General features: G+C 46.4%; 1 protein-coding gene and 1 pseudogene across 1 annotated transcript; one reads left to right on the top strand and one right to left on the bottom strand.

The window, feature by feature from the left end:
- Window positions 1–200: 200 nt before the first annotated feature.
- Window positions 201–14,460, bottom strand: LOC128420324 (transcription factor HES-4-like). The gene is made up of 6 exons (XM_053401930.1): window positions 14,319–14,460; window positions 13,002–13,185; window positions 11,928–12,201; window positions 1,694–1,790; window positions 1,236–1,401; window positions 201–900 (listed from the first exon to the last, which is right to left on the bottom strand). The coding sequence occupies exons 1-6, from the start codon at window positions 14,379–14,381 to the stop codon at window positions 644–646; spliced, it is 1,041 nt and encodes a 346-aa protein (XP_053257905.1). The 5' UTR covers window positions 14,382–14,460; the 3' UTR covers window positions 201–643.
- Window positions 8,942–10,311, top strand: LOC128419680 (myotubularin-like; annotated as a pseudogene).
- Window positions 14,461–27,854: the final 13,394 nt, after the last annotated feature.

Genomic DNA, 27,854 nt, shown 5'->3' with positions numbered 1-27,854 from the left:
TCTTAGATGAAGCGTGGGGATATTTGTGTGTTTTGAAACCTGGTATTTGCAGGGCTGGAATGTAGCCTGCCATGCAAAGGCAATATTCACACCCCATTACTCCGCCTACTTTTGGCCCCACCCATCATTGAATTGCGGCCCCCAAGGGCTTCCCACAAAGGGAAGGTGGCCCTGAGAATTGTAAGTGAAGTAAGCAAGCTGGCCAGTCTGTTGCTGTGGTTGCAAGGAAGCCACACAAAGCACAGAGACTCTTGAAAAAAGAAAACGGCCCCAAAACTTCTTAGAAGTTACTCTTTTTTTTTTGCAAACAAACCTCAAACACACACACACATCTCTGCATGCTTTCTGTCAATTAATAATAAGCCTCAAGATCCGAACACAGCACGATTATAATGATTTGTTGTTCCGCTTGGAACAGCTGCCCGGAATTCTCCCAATAAAAGGATGACATTGGTTCATTCTTTCAGAATGGTTTTTCTTTTCTGATCACTTTGCCTTTCTGAATGCGGAAGGCCTCTGTCAGTCAGATATCAATACATATTAAGCCGTACATATTCTCCTGAGGTGCGGTGCAGGATTTGCATGGCAAGTGGCCAACTCCTCCTGGATGTCTTAAACACATGTTGAGAATAAGAGCTCTCTCCTACCAAGGCCTCCACAATTTGTAGGCTGGTTTTGAGACGGCGCCTTGGGGTGACCCCTTCTGAAGCAGAGCAGGGGTAGAAAGTGGAGAGGTGTCCTTGCTAGCCACCTCCCAAGGCTTCTGGAAGTGGCTTAAGAGCTTGCTCTGGGTTTCGGAGTTCGTTGAGTGGATGGCCAGGAATTGCAGAGTTTCCTTCAGGCAGGAGGAGTAGCCTTTGCTGTAATCCTGGGTTCTGCTTACAGACGAAGTCGCCAATGCTGTGAAGAAAGAGAGATGGGATTTAGAGGTGAGGGTGCCCACAGTGGTGCTTTGACCTAACATGCACTAGTTACGTAAAGGGCAGAGCTACCCAACACATTAAACCTAGCTTAACAGCCACCTCTTCTCCCTAGGAAACCTAGGGGACTTGTCATTGTGCCAAGGTCCCTAGGCAGCCATAGGAAATGTCATTCTCTGAGTGGCACATGGGATCTTCGCTGCAATCCTGACCAAACTACCCCTCCCAGAATTCAGTGGTGGTGGAGATGCATGCACTGAACATGCATTAAACCGATACAGGTTTCTAGCATAAAGAAACAAGACCAGCACTCACTTTGGCTGTATTTTAGGTAGCTGACAGTCATCTCCAGAACGTCAGCCTTCTCCAGCTTGGAGCTGGGCTGGTGTCTCTGGAATTCCTTCTCCAGAAGCAGTTTCAGTTGCTCGATGCTGCCGTTGATGCGGTCGCGGCGCAACTTCTCCACCAGCGGCTTCTGCAGCTGTGAGGGGACAAGGAGAGGAAAAGAAAGAGTTAGCAAATCGCACGTGGGGAAAGGCCATGGCTCAGCGATAAGAGCGTCTGCTTGTGTGCAAAATTTAACCTAGGTTTAAACATCCCCACCAAACATTGCCAGGTAAGTCTGGGGGAGACTCTTGCACCCATTGGTCTGACTCAGTATAAGGAAGCTAAGTACAGCATGTCCATTTTGCTAGCCTTCCACACAACCCCCTCTCTCTTAACAGGGCAGGATCTGACCATTTCCAAGCAGGACAGTAGAAGAAAACACTTACTCTGTTTTTTGCTTTGGATGGCTGGATTTCCAGCGAAGCGCCGGCTGTTGCCATGATTAACCCAGGAAAGCGAAGAAACTGTTTGGCTTCAGGTCCGCTGTGTGGAAGCGAAAGGGAGTGGGGGCCTCTATTTATACCCACCAACCTCCTCCAAATGCCTGGGTCCAGAGCGTCTTGGAGTTTCCCACACTCCCTGGCCAATGGGGAAGTTTCTCCGGGACAATAGGGGAGGCATCTATTACAGCATGGTAAATTGACTGTGAATCGCTTTGGGATAATACCACTGTTCCCCAAGGAGCAGGTGGACTGGGGAGCTTGGGGTGGGGGGCGCGTAACAACAGAGACCAGCTTCGAGGAGGATGGGAATGTGGGAACGGCCATTATCTTCGGCCTTGGGAGCCGGAGGGACGTCAACATCTCAATATGCTGCCTTTTTCCCAGGATGCAGCGAAATTAAGTGCCAGGGAGCAATGCTCAGGAAGACTCTGTATGCGCGCACACCTTCTCCCCCCCTCAACTTTCCTGTTTCCAAAAGCTTCCCTTGAAAGGGGTTGTAGTGGGGGGCTAGCAGGATTTGGGAGACCCAGACCTTTTCCATTGACATCAAAGTGTGCTTGAATGAATACAGTGAGGTCGATTTTCAGAGAATAGCAACCAAAACGTAAAAGGGAAAACATATGTTCTGGGGAGGGTGCAGGTAGTGTAAGTTTGTCAGCAAAAATTATCTCTCCTATTAAATGTGCACAAGGACTGTGCCTTTTTCTTTTTGCATCTGGCTGGCGTCCACCCTGGATTATAGGCCTCCTCAGAGTAGAACCATTGCAATTAATGAACTTGACTAATTTAGGTCCACTGATGGGTTTAGGCTGAGTGAGTAGGACTTGGTTGGGTACATCTCTCCCAGCCCCCCTCTCAAAAACACACATACCAGTTCTTGTACAGTATTAGCTGTGCCTCCCTTCATCCCTAGGCCGCAATGCAATGGGTGTTAAATCCCCACCCCTCCTCTGCGGAATTATTCAACAATTTCATTTTCATTTTTTTCAGAATGGCTAATTAGCACAAAAAGAATCCCCAGCCATACTGCACGCTTAGGTAGCCTTGCTATGTAATTAAACAAAAAGCAAGCAAAGTCACCGAGCCTTAAAAACAAAACAAAAACAAAAGCCCACAAAGGTCAAAATACATATATTTTTTTCAGTCCCCAAATCAAAGAAAAGAGAGGAAAATACTCACAAAAGCAGCGGGAGGGAGAGACGGGGGCGGGGGGGGGAGTATAATGTGATCATTGCCAGTGATAAAAAGGTGAAATAATTCGTAAGTATCATGATATTTTAAGCAAGTAGCACTTAGCAAGTACCATGTCCCTTCAAGCAGGTAGTCCTTAGTGAGGCACTTTATTCTCCTTCCGCCTCTCCCTTGGTTTCCACTTGGTTAAACGAAATCACCCTTCAATGTTTCTTCACTGTCTCTAGTACTTTGGCAAATAAAAGGTCTACCATGACTAGCAGCAGATCTCCGGGCCAGGAATCGAACCTAGGGCCTTCTGTGTGCAAAAGAGATGCTGAGCCACTGAACTGCGTCTCTCCTTTGCCTGGGGTTGGACTAGATGACCCTCAGGATCCCTTCCAATTTGACAGTTCTGTGATTCTCTGCTTCTGAAGAGCAAAGAGACCACACCTGCCTCACCTTTCTAAAGCCCCAGTTACAGCTGACAGGTTCTTAAGAGAAGGCAGTGGTGATGTATATTCTCAAACAGCTTCCGCCAACCCCAAGAGTTGGTGAACTCTGAAAGCTGCCAGTTTTATTTCAAACCTGTGAGGTCAGGAAACCCGTATACCTTGGGGACTTGGCTGGTTTTAAAGAATGTGCGTCCCTCCTGCCAAATGGAGCAAAATCTGACCAAAGCAGGGTGGCGGAGTTCTGTGCAACACAGAAGGCTACACTTCCCTAGCTTAACACATGCAGTTTCAATGCCAGGCCACCTGACGAAGAATCCTGTGTGATGCAAAAGCTTGCATATGCCAGCACCGGCAGAAGCCTTTGCAATAACATCATTTTACTGCTTCTGCCAGTGCAATTCTATCCATTCGGAAGCCAAACCTATCGAATGCAGCCAGGTGCCTTACTCCTGCCGTAAGTGGGTTGAGGATTGCAGCCTTCAGACACAAACTGCTGCCTTTGGCATGGCACTGAGGGCACACAAGCTGGGCAGGCGGGCTGCACAAAGTCTGGTGGCGATGCGGGAGGTTCGGATACAAAATCGAATGTACAGTTTTTGGGGGGGAAATATGAAATGAGTGGATTTCAGCAACGACTGCCACCCGCGTCACAAAGACCCCTAGGGACTCCAGAGCAGGGGGCGGTGGGTGGGTGGGTGGGTGGGTTCGCCCCTCTTCATGAAATAGCTCTCCTTCCTTCTTTCCATCATCTCTCCCCCCACCCAACTCCTTCTCCTCTCCAAATCACCCCTCCAGAGTACAGGCCAGATGGCATGAAAGGACTCATGAGGCACACGTCTTTTGTCTGCAGTTTAACAGCATGAATGGATCAATGTGTGGGAAACAGGGATTTGCGGGCTCACACCATCTGAGGTGAACCAGGCAGTCATGCCCCAAACAACAACCCCCTTTTTCGGGTGGGGGGTGGGTGGGTTGGCTGCACACACTCCCACCTACCCCCCCCCGCCCCAATTCTCCCGCCACTGCAAAAATCTCTTCCTTTCCACACTCACTTTATAGGCCCATTAAACCATTGAGCTTTTCTCCTCTTCCATCTGCTGGCGGCTAATTCCCAGGGTAAAAAAAAAGTGGTGCATCGTTTCCATCTTTTTTTGTTTTGCTTTTCCCTTTGGAGGGATTGCACTCTGCCCATGCTCTGAGGCACTGTCGTTATCAACTCGACCCTTCTTTTAAATTTGTTTGACTGGATTTGGGTTGTATTCAACGAAGCCCTCCTCAGAGTGGACCCCCTCGAAAGTAACATGTCCAGTTCAATGGGTCTACTCAGAGTAGGCCTGGCGTTGGATACAACCCTTTTGTAAAAATAAGCAAAAAACAACAACTGTAAGGGCTTTTACCTAATATAAAAAATATTAAAACTTATGGTTAAAAGAGTTAATAAAAAATTAACCTAAATTTCTACAGGACGTAAAAAAGGTCAGTAGTTTAAAAATATTCATTATAAAATAAAATGGTATGTTAAAATAGATGTTCCCATTGTATATCTGGCTAAACTTACCTAAGTTATTAGCAGGCATGCCAAAAAACATACAGTGTGGGTTCGAATTTCCACCTCAGCCACTAAGCTCATTGGTGGAAGTTTTGGTGGATAAATTTGTTGGGTAAAGATTTTATTTATTTATATTTGTTTATTTAGAACATTTGCACCCTGCTCTTCAGCCAAAAAGGCACCCTGGGTGGCTTTTACATACAATCGTTTTAAAACAAGACAGTCACTGCCTGCAGGCTTAGCACCTGAAAGACACGATATGCAAGGGGGAAAGGACAAGGAGGTAAGAGGAAGAAGAAAAAAAACCCCACAAACTTGGGTGCCAAGGCTTAAACATAGCAATTCAGGGGTAGGAGGCACCTGATGGAGCTGGTCTTTCAGCAGTGCTGGTAGAAGGATTCCTGCTCCACATCCTATTTATATAATTAAATGTTCAATTATTTATTTACATAATAAACACATAAACATTTTAAGTTTGAAGATTTTCGAACACAACTGTTCATCTTGTTAGATAATTTATTTGATGACTTTACAGTGGTACCTCGGGTTAAGAACTTAATTCTTTCTGGAGGTCCGTTCTTAACCTGAAACTGCTCTTAACCTGAGGTACCACTTTCGCTAATGGGGCCTCCCACTGCCTCCACGCGATTTCTGTTCTCATCCTGAAGCAAAGTTCTTAACCCGAGATACTATTTCCGGGTTAGCAGAGTCTGTAACCTGAAGTGCCTGTAACCTGAAGCTTTTGTAACCTGAGGTACCACTGTATTGGGTTTTTTCTTTTTAGAAATATAATATGTAATGCTTAGGGGACAGAGGAAGTGAAGGATAGGTAACAAGCAAGCAAGCAAACAAACAAAATTATTCTCAATAACGCTTCCTTTTCCTCCAAGCAGCTCACGGTATCCTCTCCCCATTTTATCGTCACAACAACCCAGTGAGGTAGGTTAGGCTGAGAGGCAGCGACTGGCTCGAAGGTCACCCTGTGAGTTTTATGGCTGAGTGGTGGCTTTGAATCCTGGCCTCCCACAGTCCAACACTCTAACCACTACACCACACTACTACCAGTCGTAGTCTGTACAGCCACATGCCTGTGCTGCATTACATGAAAACAGTAATTTACGTGCATATATGCCTCTCCAAGGAACTCAAAGTGCTGCACATGGCTCTACTCCCTTCTTTTGAACCCTGGCCTCCCAGGTTACCTGATGCCGATTTTTAATCGTTTGGATATTTGTGGGGTGGGAGAGAGCTCTGACTCAAGCACACAGAACTCAGCTTACCTCCCTCCTTCCCTCCCTCTGCCCAAATTGCCGTGTCCTTTATGGAGCGATGTTGCAGAGGTCTGCTCAGATAGAAGTCCTAGTGACGTCAGTGGGACTGGCTCCCAGGTAAGAACATATAGGACTTCATCCAGTCTAAGTGAGTCCTGTTGAAGTCAATGAGGCAAGTCGTTCCCGGCCCATTGATTTCAGTGGGGAATCAACTCAGCTGGCTTCGACCCAATCCAATTTCTCAATCCCAACATTTCCCCAAGTATTTTGAGCCTGGTCTGAACCAGAATTTCCCTGACCTGCATCCAACTCAGAGTAGACCCGCTGACTTTATCAAACCTAAGCTAATGATGGACATTCATTTCAATGGGTCTACTCTGAGAAGGGTTATTATTGACTACAACCCACACTTTTGTTTTCCCAATGCCTCCCATAAAGAACCCCTGATCATTAGGTCCAGTCATGGCTGACTCTGGGGTTGCAGCGCTCATCTCGCTTTATTGGCTGAGGAAGCCGTCGTACAGCTTCTGGGTCATGTGGCCAGCATGACTAAGCCGCTTCTGGTGAACCAGAGCAGCGCACGTAAGTCCGTTTACCTTCCCGCCGGAGTGGTGCCTATTTATCTACTTGCACTTTGATGTGCTTTCGAACTGCTAGGTTGGCAGGAGCAGGGACCGAGCAATGGAAGCTCACCCCATCGCAGGATTCGAACCACCGACCTTCTGATTGGCAAGTCCTAGGCTCTGTGGTTTAACCCACAGCGCCACCCACATCCCAAATGTCTCCCATAGATTCTGTCAAATGTACCAATATGGGGCAAGCTGAACTGTAATAAAATAAAATATCATTATCATTCCCCTTCTCTGAGCCCCCTTTCTAACCCCCCCTCAATTTCTAGACCTTTTAAAGAGGGTTTGAAATGAGTTGGGAAGGCCTCCCCAATGCCAGCGATTTGGTGTCAGAGAGCATAAAGTTCCCAGCGTTGTTGTTGTTGATATATATAGAGAGAGTCTGGGGGATAATGCCGATCGCTCAATGTGGTCCCTGGGAAAGCGAAGCTCTCCAGATGGCCTATCAGGACAGAAATTGCTGGCCAGCACAATAGTGAGCTGCACAGCGGCACTAATGGGCGCTGTGGCCCAGGCACACTTCATTTGTCCTCCCCATGAATGTCATCAATGGGCTCGAAAGTGTGGGAAACACCAAGAAACCCAGCCCCACACTCTGGAGGTTAATAGGGGCATTGTCGGAAGAGTCCCCCTGAGCCGCAGGATCAACATAATAAATATCACCCCCACCCGGCTCTCCCAGGAGAAAAGCTGTCAGCATTGGGGAAAGCCATTCAGAGTTAAAGGGAACAACAACAACAACAACAACAACAACAACAACAACAACAACAGCCAACTATATATTTCACAAAATGATTTGTCTGTCCGTTTGCTAGTTTTGTTTTCCTTGCGAGAAGCCTCTCGATAGACCATTGCCAAACTTGACATAAGGATTCCTGGTGTGTGTGTGTGTGTGTTGGTTTTCATCAATGCTGGGCCGCCAGCTGCCATTTTGAAACAAGATGGCAAACTGGAACTTGGTGTGACTTTGGTACGGCTTCTTCCTCTTTTTGGCACCGGTACAGCTGCCTTTCGAGTGTTCCTGAGGTGGTGGTGGTCTACATTGACATTTGGGAGCTGGGCGCCATTTTGAACCAAGATGGTGGGCTGAAATGTGACTTTGGTGTGACTGTGTCTGGGTTTTTTTTTGGCATAGGTTTGGCAACCTCTCGAGATATTGTTGCCCAGCGTGGTCAGGGCTGATGGGAATTGAATTCTTGCCCTCGATGGGAGAGGGGCTGTCAGGTCTAAATGCATCTTAAAATATAAGAAACCTAAGAAGGGAGAGCAGGAGAGCTAGCCTTCAATAGTTAAGCACTTTGGACAGCACACTAGTCTGGTCACCTTGACCAGTTGTATTCAACCTTTTCAGACCAAGGGCTCACCTTTAACCCAAACATGCATTTGGGGACCCATTTCTTAATTTTCCGACATGTATATATGTATGTTGGTAATGCTGCTGTTATGACCCAACTTCGGTTAGGCCAAGACCCAGCAGTGGGACCGACCCACCTGCTAAAGACCACTGACCTTGATGTCCCCCAATCTGATGAAATGGATTGCATGCCTGTTTCAATTTTAGCAGCTATTTCTAATTGTGCATCAAGTATCAATATGTTTGCTGCCTGGGACTCTTTGGGGGGAAAGTGCAGGGTGGAATTACTACTACTACTACTACTACTACTACTACTATTACTGTGCCATATGTATTCTTATAAATAATAGCAGGTGCAAATTTTATGCACATTAATTCCTTACTGTGCTCAAATAGGATAAATTGGGGTTGGAAACCTGTGGCCTTCCAGATGGACACTGTTCCTGGATCGGATGTGGGGGTTTTTTGGTTGGGGGGGGGAGACAGTGCTTTCAGAGAGGGCAAGGCAGCGCGAACAGCCACTGTCATTGGTAAGGAGTTGTTGCTCTTCAAGACAGCCAGAATCTGCATGGATGGAATGTGTTACAAGAAAGTTAATTTTCAGAAGTTGTGCCTGAGCTTCCATTTTCCTCATGTGCATATCTTGTAAGGTTGATTATTGAACTTTTTTTTAGGGCTAACGAGGGACCCAGGGGATGAGTGACAGAGGGTGTCCTGTAACCAAGTGGCTGATGGGATAGCAGGAACTGGAGTCACAGGAGGAGGGAGAGTTTTCTTGCCACTGCCTTCAGCTGGAAGTGCCTTCGCCCAATAGACATCCTTATCCCCTCTTCCACAACCACCACACTAAGTATGGCCTGCTCATCAATGCTGGGATGTAACTCAAATTCATTGGAAAGCTCCTCAGTTAAAAAGTCTATGAAAGATGGAACGAACTGGGAAAGCAATGAAGAAATACATCATCTAGCAGGGGGAAATGAAGGCACAGACAAGGAAGTCATTTATAAAGGGTGTGCCCATTTAATGGCCTTGTTAAAGGAGGAACAAGCTACTACAGACCATATTTGAGAAGCAATAACTTGGGACCATTGGTATTAGATGTTCCTTTGGTTGTAGTTTAAAGGACTGAGAAAATAGGAGGTGCTTCAAGCAAAAGACAGAATTCCTATTGATTAGATGTTACTTGTAAGGACAGGAGAAATTTACGCTTTGCATTGAAACAAGATGGCCACAGCAGAAGAGATAGATTTGAGGTCCTGACCAAAGGAGCTTTTCCAGGGTCATATAACTCATCTTTTTTTGAATTTGCAAATGGAGATACGTTTTCTGAAAATGGCTGTCTGTCTTTAATTCCAGTGGCTGAATACAGAAGACAAGGTCTGCCTAACAAACAGTGGAGGAGACTATTTCTCAATGAACGTTATGCACTGTGTGACATTTACCCATTCCTCTTGGTAGTGCCATACAATGCCACAGATGGTGATCTCAAGGAGGATTTTGCTTTCAGATCCCGATGCAGAACTCCAGTATTGTAATGGCTCAATCCAGAACTATCTGTGATACAACACGCAGTGTTCATGCTGCAGCTAATCAGGCAATCAGGCAACTATGAAAGTGATGACGAACTGATTTTCCCAATGCTGAACTGATTTCCCTAGATATTCATAATATTCATGCCTCACACGAATCCTTGAAAAAGCTGAAGGACACCTCATGTAGAAAAATAGTGCAAGCTTTGATTGCAACAAACCCACTGGCTCAAACTTATCTAGCACGTTTTGACAGGTGCTATTCAAGCAGCAGAAAAAGTATTCTCTGGAAAGAGTTCAGTTTTGGTACACTGCAAGGTTGGTTAGGACCGCATGGCACAACCAGCCTCTCTAGACAGTTTGATGTTGGACAGATCCTTTGGACACAAGTGTGCTTGATAGCAATCCAGCTGCTGAATTCTGCACCCATATTGAACTATTCTAATACTTTAGCTAAGTAACTGCATTCTGTCATCTTGGTTCAGAGCCTTGGAAGATCTGCTCACTTGCCTTGCAGGCTTTTCCCCACCTGGCCTGGGAGGGATGGACTCCAGCTACAAAAGCTGAGACTCCTGGGCTGGGGTGTTGCTGGGTTTTTGTTGTTGTTGGGGGGACATTCTTGCTGTTGTTGCTGTTGTTTTTTTGTACCTTTATTTCAGATATCGTTATTAATGTGGAAATCGTTCAATTCTGTTGCGTATCTTTTAATGCTTTAGATATTGTTTATGATTACTTTTGTTAGGTTGTAGTTGTGCATTCATTTTCATGCCGTGAGCCACCTTGAGCATGGTTTGAATTGTGGAAAGGCAGCATGCAAATAAAATTATGTGTGTGAGAGTATAAATGCCATGAAAAAATAAAGCAAATATGTATGGAGGCAGGGCTAGAAAGTGAATAGCCATGGTGCTTAATAGCAAGTGACCAGCGGAGGAAGGTATTGGATTGTGACCTACTCAGAGTAGACCCATTGAAATGAATGGGCTAGGTTAGTCATGCAAATGAAGGCCAGTGGGTCTACTCTGAGTAGATTGTGGATTGTAGGAAAATGGAATAAACTGCCTTGTGAACACAGCCAATGTATTATATCCAATTAAGTTTTGCTCAGAATAGAACTGAAAATAATGGATCCAAGATAGTCAATTTCACTAATTTCAATTGGTCTGTCTCAAGCAGAACTTAGTTGGATTACAACCCTATGATTATATAATGACTTATACCTAATGGGTTCATTACAGAGGTAAGATTTGAACAAGTGTGTGTTGTTTTCTTGTTGCTGCTGTTGTTGCTGCTGCTGCTGCTGTTGTTGTGCAGCTTATTAAGTATACTACTCCAGAGCTGAAAGGAAGGATTCATTCATTGTGGAAGAAAAAATGATTTCTTTATTAACATTTCCATCAAAGAAATTCAAATCGTATTCAACACCACATGGGGATGAATGTAACATCGCTTTATAAAAGCATTCCAATTCGTTCGTGTTCAACAAACGTACATACGCACATTACTTTCTCCTTATTAAAGATACATAAACATGTGTTTCCTTCACAAAAGGCAGAAAACTCTCCCAAATGGGAGACACATAAGACACAGAGAGTGAAACCTAACACAAGGCCCTTTAGATGCTGCTGGAATGCCAACTCCCATCAGCCCCTGACAGCATAGCCGATAGTATGGGAAACCTCTGAAATCTCCCCCCACTCAAAGATTGGAGTGTGGTACACACTATCAGAACAGCAGGGGATTCTCAGTCAGTGGAGCTAGGTTCCTGGAAGGTTCACTCAGAAAGTAGAAAAAGAAAGAAAGAAAAGACTAAAGCACTTTGATACAAATTACAGCGTCAAAACAAAAGCACCCCTTCTCTCTGAAGGACAATATGAACAGAGAGTCAGGAAGTCTTTCAGTCTCCCAACAGATGCTGTTGGAAGTCCTCGGCAAGGCATCTCTATTGTCAGAAAGCTGAAACCACTTTCTTTCCTTTTCTAGACTGCCAAGGAAAAGACGCCTCCTCTCTGCCACAGCAGCCCATAAGAGCAAACAACTTCGCGCTCCTTCATTGTGAAGGGAAATGACTTTGCAAGAACATTTCTTGCAGCAAAAAACAACCCAACTCTCCCTTCCTTGGAAATCAAATGCTTCCTACTTCTTAAAGAGGAATCGTAAAGATTCCTTTAGGTTTTATCTGAGCTTTTCTTTTTCTGTGTAGGTGGTCCACCCAGCTCCTCCTACCACGGTCTCCAGAGCACCGTGGCAGGCGCTGGGGGCTTCTTGCTGACAGCTTGTTTCTTGGGTGGGGCGCGAGGAGATGGTGGCAGGCAGCCCGAGACGGGAGTGCCTGGCTGCACCCTGTCTGCGATCACGTGGACTTTGCAGAAGTGCTTAATCAGCCGGGCTTGCGTTTCTCTCTTGGGCTCGCAGAAGGAGAGGAAATGCAGCGCTTCCTTCAAGCAACGCAGGTAGCCGGTGTTGAAATCAAGCTCTGGATTCTTCTGGCTCAGTGCTAGAGAGATGAAATAATATATATATTTTTAATTATTATATCAGATGCACAGATGTGAGCACAACTTACGGCTGCTTCTTTGACTAATCATACATTTAATTTGCATTGCTCCCCCTCCAAAAGAAAATCCTGGTAGCTGCAGCTTGCCCCTCACCAACCTATAATTCCCGGCACCCTTAACAAGCTGTGGTTCTCAGGATTCTTCGGGGCAAGCTCTCAGTATAGTGCGGTAGTTCAGAGAGTTGGGTTTAGGCTGGGGATGGAGGTACCTGTGGCTTCCTAGGTGTCATGGACTACTTAAGACCCTTTGACAATGGTCAAAGATGATGGGAGTTGTAGTCCAACAACTTCTGGAAGATCACGGGTTCTCCAACCCTAGTCTAAATCCAACACTCTGCACTACCACACCATACTGAGGGACCTTCGGGCATATAACGCAGGAGAAGTATGCATCTCCCACAGGTCAACCAATCGTCCCTCTCTGAAGAATATATCTATATTTTCCTTGTGCCGCATTTTTACACTTACAAATGTGTTCTGCAAACTGGCCTCTGGGACCTTGATCTGGGAAAACTAGCTAGGAAACAAAAGACCCCACAACCCACAGCAGGCTCTAGCTTTCCACAACTCTCACTTACTCCTTGTATACAATTTTATTTTACTTTTGAAAGCAAATTTTGTCAAATGAATAAGGTGCTACAGGTGCCATTCAAACCCCCTGCATACAAGTAACCTCAGGGACTTGTGGAATGTTTGCCTGACAAGGCTTGGGTACCTAAGGATGGAAATCCCACACTCACCAGGAGCCTGAACTTGATGCTGCTGCTGCTTCAAGTAACTGACAGCCACTTCCAAGATGTCTGCTTTCTCCAGCTTGGAGTTGGGCTGATGCCTCTGGAATTCTTTCTCCAGAAGGACCTTCAGCTGCTCAATGCTGCTGTTAATCCGATCGCGGCGCATTTTCTCGACCACTGGCTTCCTCAGCTGCAAAGGGGAAAGAAGGAAAAAGGCCTTTAAGCTTCACGAAGTCAATGAATAAAACCTATGCAACAGCATTCGGGGGCCGCTGGCCATGCAGAATTTTCCAGTGCCTGTCATTTGATTTTAGAATAGCAGAATTTCCACCTTTGCATTAGGGGGTAATTGATCTCCTAGCTCCATTCTGTCTCTCTTTCTCTCTCCCCCCTTCTAATCTAGCACATCTTAACTCACATTTGATGGTAATAGATAGATACCTAGCTTTATAGACTAGATTTATCTAATCTATCTAAACTAGGGGTTCCCAAACTGGTGAAGGGACCACTAATGGTCTCCAAGCATCATTTAAGTGATTCACTGCATGCCCACATTAAATATTCCTAGTGATTTTAAATTCCGTTGCTTCTTTTGTTTCTTATATTGTATTAAATAGCAGTACAGTTTGAATTCCACGGAATGCAAATTGTCATCCAATGCAACATAGGGAAATAAAAGAAGCATTAAAATTCATTTTTAATTTAGCACAGTGCATTACAGCTGCCACTACAGGCAGAAAACTTAGTAAGCGGCCTGTCGAGACCTTCAGCAACTTGCAAGTGGTCCAGGAAGAAAAAAGTTTGGCAACCACTGACCCATCCAGTTTAATATTCTGTTTAACCACCCACTCACTGAACAGCTCAATTTAATACCCCATCCATCCCATTTAATAATCATTCGTTGATCCACCCAGATAATCTATCCATTCAGCCTTCAGTCTAATATTCTACCTACCCTTTTCTAAAATAACTGTATGTGCTCGACCCAAACTTCCCTCTATCTACAGCCTTCCTTTCTGCCAGTGTTACCTTCTGCCTGACACACACACACACCGACATCAGTTCCCACATACAAGCCAGTCCTTTGATTGATCTGCACTTGGTGATGGACAGCTGAATGTGTGAACTGGCTCCCTTTTCATTGGGGGTGTGTTGCGGAAGAAGCAGAAGCAGAACATTGATGCAGCGCTAGGACATCCTAAGCCTTCTAACTTGTGGCGTTGTATCTGCACACAAAAGACACTGAGGGACGGCAGCATGTGGGGACCAGCTCTAGGGCAATGACACCTCTGCCAAGACCAGCCTGCTGAAACCCTTGCCTACCTTGTTCTTCTCTTTCGCCAGCACCCTCTCTTCTTCCACGTGGACCATGCAGCTAGGAGCCATCCGTGACCCTGTCAGCCGAAGTCAAGCAGCTCTGGGTATTAGCTGTCTGACCCGAACGCAACCCTTCTGCTCCAAAGCTCTCCGCAAGCCTCTATTTATATCCACCAGCAGCTCAGCAGTGATGTGAGTTTTGGGCTCCTTGGCGTTTCCCACAGTCACACAGCCAATCCCGGCACGCGGTCAGATAATAGAGGAGGCATCCCCTTAGTGCACGCTACATTGACCGTCAATGAGCCCCGAAGAGAATAGCCTTCTGCCTGTACCAACTGGTAGGGTACGCAAAGCCGCGCGGCAGGGCTGCCAGAGGATCTGGGAAAACCTCGCTGCCCCACCCTGCCCCCCAGCTGCCTTGCCCAGGATCAATTGCATTCCAGAGTTTCAATCCCATGCCACGCACATCCATAGGTGGGGAAACAGTTTGCTGTTGAGTGTAAAAGTCTGAAGGGAAAAAGAAGCAGCAGGGAAGGTGGGAAAAGGAGAGTTGAAGTGGGGTTGGTTATTATTATTATTATTATTATTATTATTATTATTATTATTAATTTATTAACTGGTTGATTGAATTTGTATACTGCCCTTCATTTGTAGATCTCAGGGCAGTTCATAACATAAAATTGCAATGTAAAAAGGGCAAATAGTTATTCCTTGCATTTATAGAAGTAAAGCAATAAACGGAGTTGAAACAAAAGCCATGATCACGTACCATATTTTTTGCACCATAACACTCACTTTTTTCCTCCTAAAAAGTAAGGGGAAATGTCTGTGCGTGTTATGGAGGGAATGCCTACGGGTGGCATACCTACGGATTTTCCTCCTCTAAAAACCACGTGCGTGTTATGGTCGGGTGCGTGTTATAGAGCGAAAAATACGGTAATTGTAGAGTTGGAAGGGACCCCAAAGGTCATCTAGTCCAACCCCAGGAATCACGGCTAAAGAATTCCTGGCCGATGGCTTCCCAACCTCTGTTTAAAAACCACCAGTGGAGGAGAGTGTGCCACCGTCCAAGGTAGTACGAATCAGGACACTTGGGCTGCATACGCGTGACTTCTCCCACAAGAATCCTGGGAACGGTAGCTTGCTATGAGTGCTGGGAATTGTAGCTCTGAAAGGCGGTGAACTACGGTTCCCATGATTCTTTGGCGGAAGCCATGGGCTTGTTATCTATGATGCGTGCACAGACTTTGGTGACTGAGCTGTGGGAGTGGGGCTGATAATGCCAAGGTTGCAGGCTTGATCAATGGTTGGGACAGCTGCATTTTCCTGCCTTGCAGGGAGTCAGACTAAGATGGCCCTCAGGTGGTCTTCCAACTGTACAATTCCATGATCTTATGATTCTATGAAATGTCGCTGTCCGTCTCCTGTCCCCAGTCAAGGTGCATAATATATATTCAAAACATAAGGAAGCTACCTTATACTGAGTCACACTATTGACATTTGTGTGCAGAAGGTCCTGGATTCAATTCTCAGCATTTCCTTCAGATGTCTTCTAATGGTTGTATAGTTACTTATCTCCTTGGCTCAGGGGTTGCATAATTCCATACCCTCCAACATTTCTCTGATGAAAATACAGTGGTAACTCGGGTTACATATGCTTCAGGTGACAGACGCTTCAGGTGACAGACTCTGCTAACCCAGAAATAGTACCTCGGGTTAAGAACTTTGCTTCAGGATAAAAACAGAAACCGTGCTCTGGTGGTGTGGCGGTAGCGGGAGGCCCCATTAGCTAAAGTGGTGTCTCAGGTTAAGAACGGACCTCCGGAACGAATTAAGTTCTTAACCTGAGGTACCACTGTAGGGACATCTTAAGGAAAAGCAGGACATTCTGGGATCCAATCAGAAACAGGACAGCTCCTGTAAATCCGGGACTTTGGCCATGAAACTCACTGGGTGACCTTGGGGCCAGTCACTGCTTCTCAGCCTAACCTACCTCACAGGGCTGTTGTAGAGATTAATTGAGGAAGGGGAGAACCATGTACAGACACCACCTTGAGTTTGTTGGAGAAAAGGATGGGATGTAAATGCAAACCATCGATAAATAAAACCGAGTATAAGATACTGTACATATATTAGCAGGGAATGTCAGGCACCACCTAGGAATTTTTTTAGAAACCCAGAAATACTGTGGTTTTAAAAATCGATAGTGTCATTTGTGAGTTTGGATCTGTCACACCAAGAAATCAGGTGGAGCCACGCAAAAGCTATGATTCAAAACGGCACCGGGCATATATGATTGTTTTTGTTTTACTGTTGTCTTGTAAGTTGCTTTGAGTGCTCCTTTCTGGAAAAAAGTGACTAAGTATTAATAAAGAACAATAATAAGCTACCATTTTTGCGAGTTATAATAAGCTACAATAATAAGCTACTGTAGCCTTGAGATGTATTCAAGGTTTCTGTGAGGTAAAAAACAAAACAAAACAAAACCGAAGAGCTGAGAGCTGAAGGAACTCTGAAGTTAGACTCAAAGACGCCCCAGGACCACTTCCTAATTTAAAAGAAGAGAGCAGGGAGAAAGACTAAAATGATCTCTGTTTTATAACAGGTCATTGTCAAAGAGGCAAAGAGAGTGAGGGAAAGAGCCGGCTCCATCGTAATCATTGTCAGAGTCTGAATGAGCTTATCTCTTTGTCCAAGACAGATGTTGAGTAGAGGCCTGTATTTCTATCCCCTACATTTTGTGGGAAAGCTGAGAGCTGAGTCATCTCAAGACCACTTGGAGCCTTTCAAGGGGGATTTTAAAAAAGAGAGAGAGAGAGAGAAAAGAAAATGCAATAACAACAAAATGATACGAGGTGGAGGCAGGTAGCAGACGTTCGCTACCATTGACCATCTCTCTGCCCCATCTCTCTCTCTCGGACGTTGTGTGTCAGATCTTCAGAGCAAAAACCATGGGAATTCGCTACCTGTATCTGAGGGTTATGGGTATTGTAAGAGGTTTTTTAAATAAATAAAATTAAAAAATGGTTGTTTTGATGGATAGCCAACCCTGTCACAGGGATCTGGGACAGATTATGGCAAAACAAAACAAAAAAAGGCCATCCAGTCCAAGGAATCTCAGCCAGATGGGCGGGGTATAAATAATAAATTATTATGATTATGATTATGATCGTGACCCTCCAAGTCTTGCTATCTGCCCCTTGGGTCTCTCCCCGGGCTACATCTCTTCCTTAGTCACATCCCCCAGGCCAAAACCCTTGTCAGCCATGCTTCAACCCTCTCCTTAAGTGTTGTTGCCTGGCTGGAATATGCCATTGAATAATGCTTTTTCTTGCTTGCCCGGATGGAGGTTGTAGAAACTATTGCACCATAACAAAGGTAAAACTTACATCCATCGCTCAACCTAGTACTTTTGCCTCTGGCCCTGCCCACCCCTGGGAAGTGGCCCCCGGAATGTGGCCCAGAAGGGAACACACACACACAAAACCATTTTGACTTATTTTTAAAAACAATCAAGCTGCATAGAAATGTTATGAAATAAATAAATGAACCTATGCCTTCTTTTCTTTACATTGGGCATTCCGCCTGGGTTTGCAGGGGCCTGATCCGTGGTGGTGTGGACTAGCAGTTACTCCCATCTCCCCCCCAATACCTATAAATCTTCTGGAAGGATGTTATTTCATGAAGGGAGGGAATGTAAGGGAGAAGCACTGGATGGGTAAGGTTCACCCCTCCCCAAACTCCAAATTTGACAACCCTACCCAGAAATTTACAGAGTGGCTTCTGAATGGGTGGGAGATGGGAGTTTGCAACAGCTTTATCTAATTTTATTCTGAGCGTTGTGTGTGTCATCTATCCATCTGCCTGCCTGCCTGAATTCTTACAATAATATAATCATACTATCATATAACGCAATCATGCAAAAACAAGGCTACACCCACCCACACATTTATACAGTGGTACCTTGGTTCTCAAACTTAATCCGTTCCAGGTCTGTTCCAAAACCAAAGCGTTCCAAAACCAAGGCATGCTTTCCCATAGAAAGTAGTGCAAAATGGATTAATCCGTTCCAGACTTTTAAAAACAACCCCTAAAACAGCAATTTAACATGAATTTTGCTATCTAATGAGACCATTGATCCATAAAATGAAAGCAATAAACAATGTACTGCAGTCACACAATCAATCAATCAATCAATCAATCAGTAGCTGAACTGGGTTCCACACAGACACACACACACACAAGGCACAAAAGCGCAAAAGAAATAGCAAAAGGAGACAGACCTCAGAGTAAGTGTGGCGCTCAAATTGGAAGCATAACACTCAAAATGGAGGACGTCCGGCTTCCGAAAAATGTTCGCAAACCGGAACACTTACTTCCGGGTTTGCAGTGTTTGGTTTCCAAGTTGTTTGAGTACCAAGGCGTTTGAGAACCAAGGTACCACTGTAACCTGCTCTTCATCCAAAGGGGCTGCACACCCAATGCCTGTCTCATTTTGTGTTCACAACAACCCTGTGAAGTAGGCAGGTTAGGCCTAAAAAGCTGGCGACTTGCCTGAGCTTCCTTACGGAGCCTGATGGCTGAGAAGGAATTTGAACTCGGGTCTTTTCCCGGGCCTAGTCTACCAGGCCACATTGGCTGCCGCTGCCAAACTGTGCTGAGCAGGCTCCGACCCTTTTCTGAGAGGGAAGGCGAAGATTGACAGCTAGCTCATTCACAAAGCTGGTTAAAGCGGCAGCGGCGGTGTCAAAGAGTGTTTCCCTCCCACCTTGGAAGTGACAGCCCCTGACCCTCATTGCCGGATTGTAACTACTAACCAGATGGTCTTTTGGGAGTTGGGTGTCCCCCCTCCTCCTCCTCTAATGCATTCAGGCCCAAGCACCATCACTAATGTCACCCGTAGTGGCGAGGCACACGTCTATTGTCTGAGCGAGGAGGTGGAAAGTGTGGGAAACTCAGCGGAACTCAAACCCACACAGCCTGGTGCTAATAACTCCTTTGTGGGGCATGAATGTGCCATGAACTCACGTGGTTCTTTCAGCCAGGGCTGGGGGTGGGGTGGGGGGCGAGGTGGTGGAAGGCAAGGGACTCGGATAAGTTTTTCTCAAGGGTTCTCATTTGTCAAGGAGGGATCTGGGGAGTTAAAGGAGGGGAGGCACGCGATGGCAGGCATTTGCAAAACCGAAGCGCATTAAGTTCAACTGCGGAACTCGCTTCTGCAGGAGCTGGCGACGGCCGACATCGGATGGCCGGAAAAGAGGATTCGACAAATCCATGGAAAAGATGGAGACAAGCCATGATGGCTGTGCTCTGCCACCACAGTTGAACGCAGCTATGCTTCTGAATAGGGATGTGGGTGGCGCGGTGGGTTAAACCACTGAGCCTAGGACATGCCAAAACGCATCAAAGCGCAAGTAGATAAATAAGTACCACTCCGGTGGGAAAGTAAACGGCGTTTCCGTGCACTGCTCTGGTTCGCCAGAAGCGGCTTAGTCATGCTGGCCACATGACCCGGAAGCTGTACGCCAGCTCCCTCGGCCAATAAAGCGAGATGAGTGCCGCAACCCCAGAGTCAGTCATGACTGGACCTAATGGCCAGGGATCCCTTTCCCTTTATGCTTCTGAATACCAGTTGCTGGAGGGCCGGTGTGGTGTAGTGGTTAAGAGTGGTAGACTCATAATCTGGGGAACCGGGTTCGCGTCTCCGCTCCTCCACATGCAGCTGCTGGGTGACCTTGGGCTACTCACACTTCTTTGAAGTCTCTCAGCCCCACTCACCTCACAGAGTGTTTGTTGTGGGGGAGGAAGGGAAAGGAGAATGTTAGCTGCTTTGAGACTGCTTCAGGTAGTGATAAAGCAGGATATCAAATCCAAACTCCTCCTCCTCCTCCTCCCCCACTGGTGGAAGCTGGTGGAGGCAGTGGGGTGGGTGGGATCCCCACAGGGGTGCTAACTCTTGGTGTTCCTCTGCCTGAGATGGCTGCCTTAGCCGACCTCATGGTGGTGGTTGTGGGGGGTTTGAGGGCTGGTGCAGGGCATCTGGTTGGCCACTGTGAGAACAGGAAGCTGGTCTAGATGCGTCTTCTCCAGAAGACTCTTCTTATATCTTGACTCATCAAGCTCTTTGTGTCTCAGGAAGACCCCTGAGATATCTCCTAAATGTATCTCCCGGGATAAACTTGCCAGGACCCTTAGATGTTTTCCTTGGAGGCCCTTCTCCAGGTTCAGCCTCCGAGCGACGTTTGGAGGGTGGCAACAAGGGACAGCAAGGCCTTGTCAGGGGTGGTGGTTCCTCATTTCCTCCATGAGGTCTTGAAGGTCTTTCCCTTGGAAGATGCAGCAGCAAGAATTGTATTCTGCCGCTCCAGGGAGTAGAACCCGAACCAGTGGATTTCTATTACAAGAAAGGTGATTCTGACCAAAAATTCGGAAGAGTTTTCGGAGGGTAAGACTGTTCGACAGTGGACTCCTTCAGAAGGTGGTGGGCTCCCCTTCAGTGGAGGAAGGTTGGATGGTCACCTATCAGGGATTCTTTAGCTGTGGTTCCTTCATTGCAGGGGGACGGACTAGTTGACTCCTGGAATTCCTTCCAACTCTACACTTCTATGAGCGTATGACATTTTCATGAAGACTTTTTAAAAAATGCAATCTTAATGTAGAAATGTGGAGAATTCAATAAGGGTAGGAAACAGAGAAGAATCAAAAGTGACAAATTTGGTTTCTTTCCTTGAGCTTGAACTGGCTGCCTTGCAAGGCCCCCCAGTGATCCAAAAAACCTATGTGTTACAGCTGAAATGAATCCTACACCAGAGTAGAGCTATTGTTGCTAATGGGCATGGCTAACTTAGGTTTGTTAATTTCAACGGGTCTGATCTGAGTAGAATTTAATTGGCTACAACCATATCAAATCCATCATCTCTCTCTATTAATCCACCCATCTATCTATCTATCTATCTATCTATCTATCATCTATCTATCATCTATCTATCATCTATAAAATGGACCACGTCCCTAATTAATGCTCCATTCACCATTTCAGCACTTACTGTGTGATACACTGGATTCTACCGTATGCAAGGAAAATCCATATAAATCAGTGGAGCTAAGTTACCCATGTCTATTTTATAGAATCATAGAATTGAAAGGGAACCCCAATGGTCATCTAGTCCAACCCCCTGCAATGCAGGCATCTCAGCTCAAGCTCCCATGACAGAAGGCCTTCCAACCTTTGCTTAAAAGAACCTCCACGGAAGGAGATTCAATGGAGATTCTGCTCAGCGTAGGGTCAAGCGTTGGGTGCAACCCACAGCCCTTGCCGGAGGGCCGATGAAGCTTTGAAGGTGTGTGTCTCCCACACTTCTGGCTTAGCAGCAAAGCCCTGAACAAGGAAAAAGAGGGTGGGAAGCTTCTGTTTAAATGCACCTCTCGGGGCCATTCATTCTTCCCCCACCCACCCTGCGTGCGTCTCTGCCCACCCCCCCTTTCCTCTAACTCGCAGAAATTCCCACAAGCCCTGTCTATTGGGTGTACAAGAGGGATTTATTATTTCCTGGTTTATTGACTCTGAAAGGCCCCAGGGATTACGGCTGCTTTGCACATGAATCGCCGGAGTGTGTTGTACAAAAGGCCGGGGCTGTGGGATAATGTATTTGGATGTGGGAAAGAGCTGACCCTCCGAGATAGCAGGCTGGTGCCTGATGGTAGGAATCAATTATGTTTCAAAGGAACACATTGCTCTGGGGGTGTAAGCAGGGGGAGAGCCAACATTAGGGGGAGCCCTCCCCATCCATGCAAGCCCCTTCCACCCCCTCCCCTCCCAGTAACGACCAAAAAAGAAAGCATTTACATGCACATATAAATTACGTTTCCGGATCTCTCTCTGCTGCCTTTGAAATTTCTTTTGAAGCTAAATCTCTCTCTCTCTCTCTCTCTCTCTCTCTCTCTCTCTCTGATATATAAGGTGCACAGCTCTCTATATCCTGAAGGGCAGATAAAATGCCCCCTGTTGCAAAATTGTGGTCCCAGCCCCCTACAACTATTAAACTCCCTCAGGAGGCAGTGAGGGCCACCAACCTAGACAGCCTTAAAAGAGGATTGGACAAATTCATGGAGGAGAGGGATACCGGGAGCTACTAGCCATGATGGCTATGCCCTGCCTCAACACTTGGAGGCAGCGATGCTTCTGAATACCTGCTGCTGGAGCCACAGGACCAGAGAGGGCTCTCATGCTTGGATCCTGCTTACAATGTTCCCACAGGCATCTGATTGGCCACTGTGAGAGCAGGATGCTGGACTAGATGGGTCATTGGCTTGATTCAGCAGCCTCTTCTTACATTCACATGTTCTTCATGCTTGCAGAACCAGAGCTCTGAGCTATACACCATTCAGATTTAGCAAAGTTGGTAAAGGTAAAGGTAAAGGTAAAGGGACCCCTGACCATTAGGTCCAGTTGTGGCCAACTCTGGGGTTGCGACGCTCATCTCGCTTTATTGGCCGAGGGAGCCGGCATACAGCTTCCGGGTCATGTGGCCAGCATGACTAAGCCGCTTCTGGCTAACCAGAGCAGTGCATGGAAATGCCGTTTACCTTCCCACCGGAGTGGTACCTATTTATCTACTTGCACTTTGACGTGCTTTCGAACTGCTAGGTTGGAAGGAGCAGGGACCAAGCAACAGGAGCTCATCCCATCGTAGGGATTCGAACTGCTGACTTTCTGATCGGCAAGTGCTAGGCTCCATGGTTTAACCCACAGCACCACCCGCGTCCCATAGCAAAGTTGTTACTAATTCCCAAACAAGGCAAAGTCACATGGGATGTTTCTGCAACCGCAAGACTTCTGAAGCACAAGGTCAGTTTGCATTTGGAGATAGGAGAATACTTTCCTCCTACTTTTTCTTCCAGTGGGTTAGAGCGTGGTGCTGATGATGCCAAGGTTGCAGGTTCGATCCCCATAGGGGACAGAAGCATATTCCTGCATTGCAGGAGTTCGGACCAGATGATCCTTAGGGTCTCTTCCAACGCTATGATTCTATGATTCTAAGATCATCGACAACATGGATATATTGGTGTTAGCTGACCAATGGGAACTGCCTGCAACTTTCCCACCTTCATTATTCCTTTAGTTCCTGCTAGAAATCTATGGGATAGTGCAGGGGATGAATTAAGATGATTAGAATGGCCAATGGCCTGTCTAGTCCAGCATCCTGTTCTCACACTGGCCAGCCAGGTGCCTCTGGGAAACCTGCAAGCAGGATCTGAGCACAAGAGCCCTCTCTCATCCTGTGGTTTCCAGCAACTACGTAAGGGGGATGTGGGTGGCGCTGTGGTCTAAACCACTGGGCCTCTTGGGCTTGCTGATCAGATCAGTGGTTCGAATCCCCGTGATGGGGTGAGCTCCTGTTGCTCTGCTTCAGCTCCTGCCAACCTAGCAGTTTGAGAGCATGCCAGTGCAAGTAGATAAATAGGTACCACGAAGTGGTTTAGCCATGCTAGCCACATGACCCGGAAAGCTGTCTGTGGACAAACGACGGCTCCCATGACCTGAAAGTGAGATGAGTGCCGCAACCCCATAGTCGCCTTTGACTGGACTTGACTGTCCAGGGGTCCTTTACCTTTTTAAAAGACCTTTCCAGCAACTGACATTCAGAAGCATTGCTTAACCCCATCTGGCTGCAAATCCTGGTGTCACTCACCTCCTAATTTTGCAGTTGGGAAGAATGATATCTGTGTATGTGTGTATTAATAATCTAAATCTGATTTGTCTAGACTTAAGAACCAGAAAAGGAAGTTGAGGGAAGTCCCAGGGGGTTGTGGAATGATATTGTATTTTGTATTTGAAATAATGCCAATTGTGACTGATAAAACTGTAAAATTTAATAAGAAGTATTTTAAAAAATAATTAAGTCTGGTTTGTCTGATTTTCCCCATCATGCTACTCTCTGGCATCCTTCGACTTGCTGGCATCCCTCCCTCCCTGTGTGTGTGTGTGTGTGTGTGTGTGTGTGTGAGAGAGAGAGAGAGAGAGAGAGAGAGATGTCCTCTTTACCTCCACTTTCTCAGGCTGTGTGGCTGTCAGTCAATGCAGCAGGCAGAACAAAGGACGTGTGTCTTGGGAAACTATCATGGGGGGAAGTGATGGTTTCGGCGTAGCTGGACAGGTGGGTCTTGGAAGGATGTCAAAGAATTCGTGGACATGCTCAGCGAGCAGTAAGGCAGGGTGATTCCCACGAAAGGCAGATGGCAGCTTCCAGTAAGGAGAGAAGAAGAGAGGGAAGCCAGAAAACCCGGTTTTTAAGTGGGCTATATGCACAAGACCTGTGTGTGTGTTTATATTTGAAAGCAGGTTTCTGACCCAGCATGTATGGTGGTGAAGGAGGAGGGCCAGGTGTTGAAAGTTTTTTCGCATCATGGGGTTCAAGAGAACCCCACTTTTCTTGGACAGCGGCACATGGTCAAGAGTTTACAAATAAGGACGTGCATTCAAACACATCTGCACATCCCCTGTATTCCCTTGGACAGGAACCGGCAGCACTCAGGCCTGGAGTTTATGTTTCTTGTAACTGAAATAGAGCTGCTAAACCAGCAGATCATAGAATTGTAGAGTTGGAAGGGACCTAAAGGGTCATCTAATCCAACCCCCTGCCCTGCAGGAATCTCAGCTAAACCATCAAACCTCTGCTTTAAAAGCTCCAAGGAAGGAGAGTCCACAACCTCACCTTCTTCCAAGAATTCAAGCATGAGATCAGTTTCCTTGATCACACTGGAAGTCTGAGAACCAGCGAGAGCCAGTGTGGTGCAGTTCTTAGCATGTGGTACTAGGGCTGGAGAAAGGTTCAAAACCTCGCGCAGCCTTGTTGGGAAACCTTGGCTCGTCTCTGCCTCTCAATGTTGTGGAGATTAAATGAGGAGGCAGAGAACCACACACATCACCTTGAGCTCCTTGGGAGAAGGCTGCGATATATGTAATTGCAATGAAATGAAATATGTAAAATGAAAATATAAAAGGATCTGTAAAACCAGGGGTGGGGGGAAGACCTCAGACATGGAGGGCCAAATGTAGCCATCTCTACCTGAAGACCCTCCACGTGTCCCTATTTTCCAGGGACAGTCCCTGATTTACAGAAACTGCCCCCGGGACTCAGCTAATACAACTGCGAATAAAACATAATACAAATGTGACACTAGATGGCAATGGTGAGCTATGGCAAATTCAATATATTTTTCAAAACGTTTTTTTAAAGCATTTTCACAGCACTTTTTATATGTGTCTAGATCCTCTCCCCCAGTTTCTGATCTGATCCCAAAATGTCCCGCTTTTCTTTAGAACGTCCCTATTTTCATTGGAGAAATGTTGGAGGGTATTGAGTTATGCCACCCCTGAGCCAAGGAGATATATAAGACACCTGAAGGCAGCCTTGTATAGGGAAGCTTTTTTAAAATGTTTATTGTTTCATTATGTTTTTATATATATTGGAAGCAACCCAGTCAGATGTGCGGGTTATAAATACAGTGGTACCTCGGGTTAAGAACTTAATGCGTTCTGGAGGTCTGTTCTTAACCTAAAACCTGAAGCACCACTTTAGCTAATGGGGCTTCCTGCTGCCACTGCACCGCCGCTGCACAATTTCTGTTCACATCCTGAAGCAAAGTTCTTAACCTGAGGCACTATTTCTGGGTTAGCGGAGTCTGTAACCTGAAGCATATGTAGCCTGAGGTACCACTGTAATAACGTTGTTGTTTTATTATTATTATTATTATTATTATTATTATTATTATTATTATTAAATAGGATGTCCCTATTTTCATCAGAGAAATGTTGGAGGGTATGTACCTGGTCCTTGTCACTCTCCACAGGCCACACCCCTTTTCTCAAGCCACGCCTCTTGCTGGCCCTGCTCTGCATCCTGCCTGGCTGGAATGTGGCTGTCAACTCTGATCATTCCTCTTGCATGTCTAGATGGGCGGACAGAGATGGGTGTCCATGCGTGTGCGGGAACGAGCCTACTGCACAAAGGCAAAATTTGCATCCATTGCTCTGCCCGTCTCCACCCCTGTTCCCCCCACTCCAATCGCTGGTGTGCGTGGCCCTCAAGAAGCTCCCTAGATGGCAACGTGGCCCTTGGGCTGTAGAAGGTCCTGTGTTAAACCGTCAGATGCTCTCCTTCTCTTCCTCCTCCTCCTCCTCTGCCGCTGTTCCCATCCCCTGCCAGATGTTAAGCCCTCCAGAGATAAAGGCAGGGATTTCCCAAAATGTCTCAGCCCGGCTTGACAGCTCTTGATCAATGGCCCCAGCCCCACACAGTAAATGCTATGCAGATGGCCTACCCAAAGCAAGGCTCCCTTTGCCCCGGCACAAAGGAAAGTCAAACAGCATTTCTAATTCAGCTTGTAGCTTGGCACACTTCCTTTTTACGGAGGCCTTCAATGCCTTGAATAGGGACGCAGTGTGGGAAACTCAAATCCACTCCACACTCACAGTCCAGGGCCCCAGTTACACATCTGCCTGCGGCCGTCAGGCTTGGGGAGGGTGGGGAGAGTGGGGAATCAGATTAAACTGGCCGAGGAGGGGAAGAGGAGGGGGTTGGAAAGGCAATAACAGTGAGGCAAAACCGCAGGAGGAATTTCACAAGGACAATTATTGCTAATCTTTATTATTAAACGCCAGTTTTGTTTGCTTGGTCTACAGGCCACAAATATCAGATACGGTGGCTTGTCTCTGAAGCTGGTCCTACTCAGAGTAGGCCCATTGAAACCAATGGGCATGGTTCATTGAGTCCCGTTACTGTCTTGTGGGTCTACTCTGAGTAGGACTTGGTTGGGCATAAGTTATAAACATCAAATACAGGATGGGGGCTGTTTCCAGCGAAATCCTACCACCCAGGGCAGGCTTAATGGGGCTACCCGAGCCCAGCCCATTGATTCCAGTGGTTCTCCTTGGATAAGAATTAGAACTGGGTAGAATCGATGGTTTTCATGGCAGCTGCTGCCGAGAGAAGAGCAACCGCCACAATGCACATGGTCGGAGGAGGTACCTCTTGAAATAGAAAGTCAGCGATCAAAAATAGTTTCAAAATACTGGCAATTATGACTCAGAGCACATCTTCCCTTTAAGAATCGTGAGCCTGGGATGGGGCAGAAGTGCAATTCAGTCCACATTTCGATGTCAAATACAGTAGTACCTTGGGTTACATACGCTTCAGGTTACATACGCTTCAGGTTACATACACTTCAGGTTACATATGCTTCAGGTTACATACACTTCAGGTTACATATGCTTCAGGTTACATATGCTTCAGGTTACAGACTCCGCTAACCCAGAAATAGTACCTCGGGTTAAGAACTTTGCTTCAGGATGAGAACAGAAATCGTGCTCTGGCGGCGCGGGAGCAGCAGGAGGCCCCATTAGCTAAAGTGGTGCTTCAGGTTAAGAACAGTTTCAGGTTAAGAATGGACCTCCGGAACGAATTAAGTACTTAACCCGAGGTACCACTGTATATCAAACCTCCACTTTCTGAAACAACACAAGGCCAGGCAACCAGCACC

The sequence above is a fragment of the Podarcis raffonei genome, chromosome 8, assembly GCF_027172205.1.
Source record: "Podarcis raffonei isolate rPodRaf1 chromosome 8, rPodRaf1.pri, whole genome shotgun sequence".
Classification (NCBI taxonomy): domain Eukaryota; kingdom Metazoa; phylum Chordata; class Lepidosauria; order Squamata; family Lacertidae; genus Podarcis; species Podarcis raffonei.
Note: the sequence above shows the minus strand (reverse complement) of the source record. Positions and strands in the feature narration are given on the sequence as shown.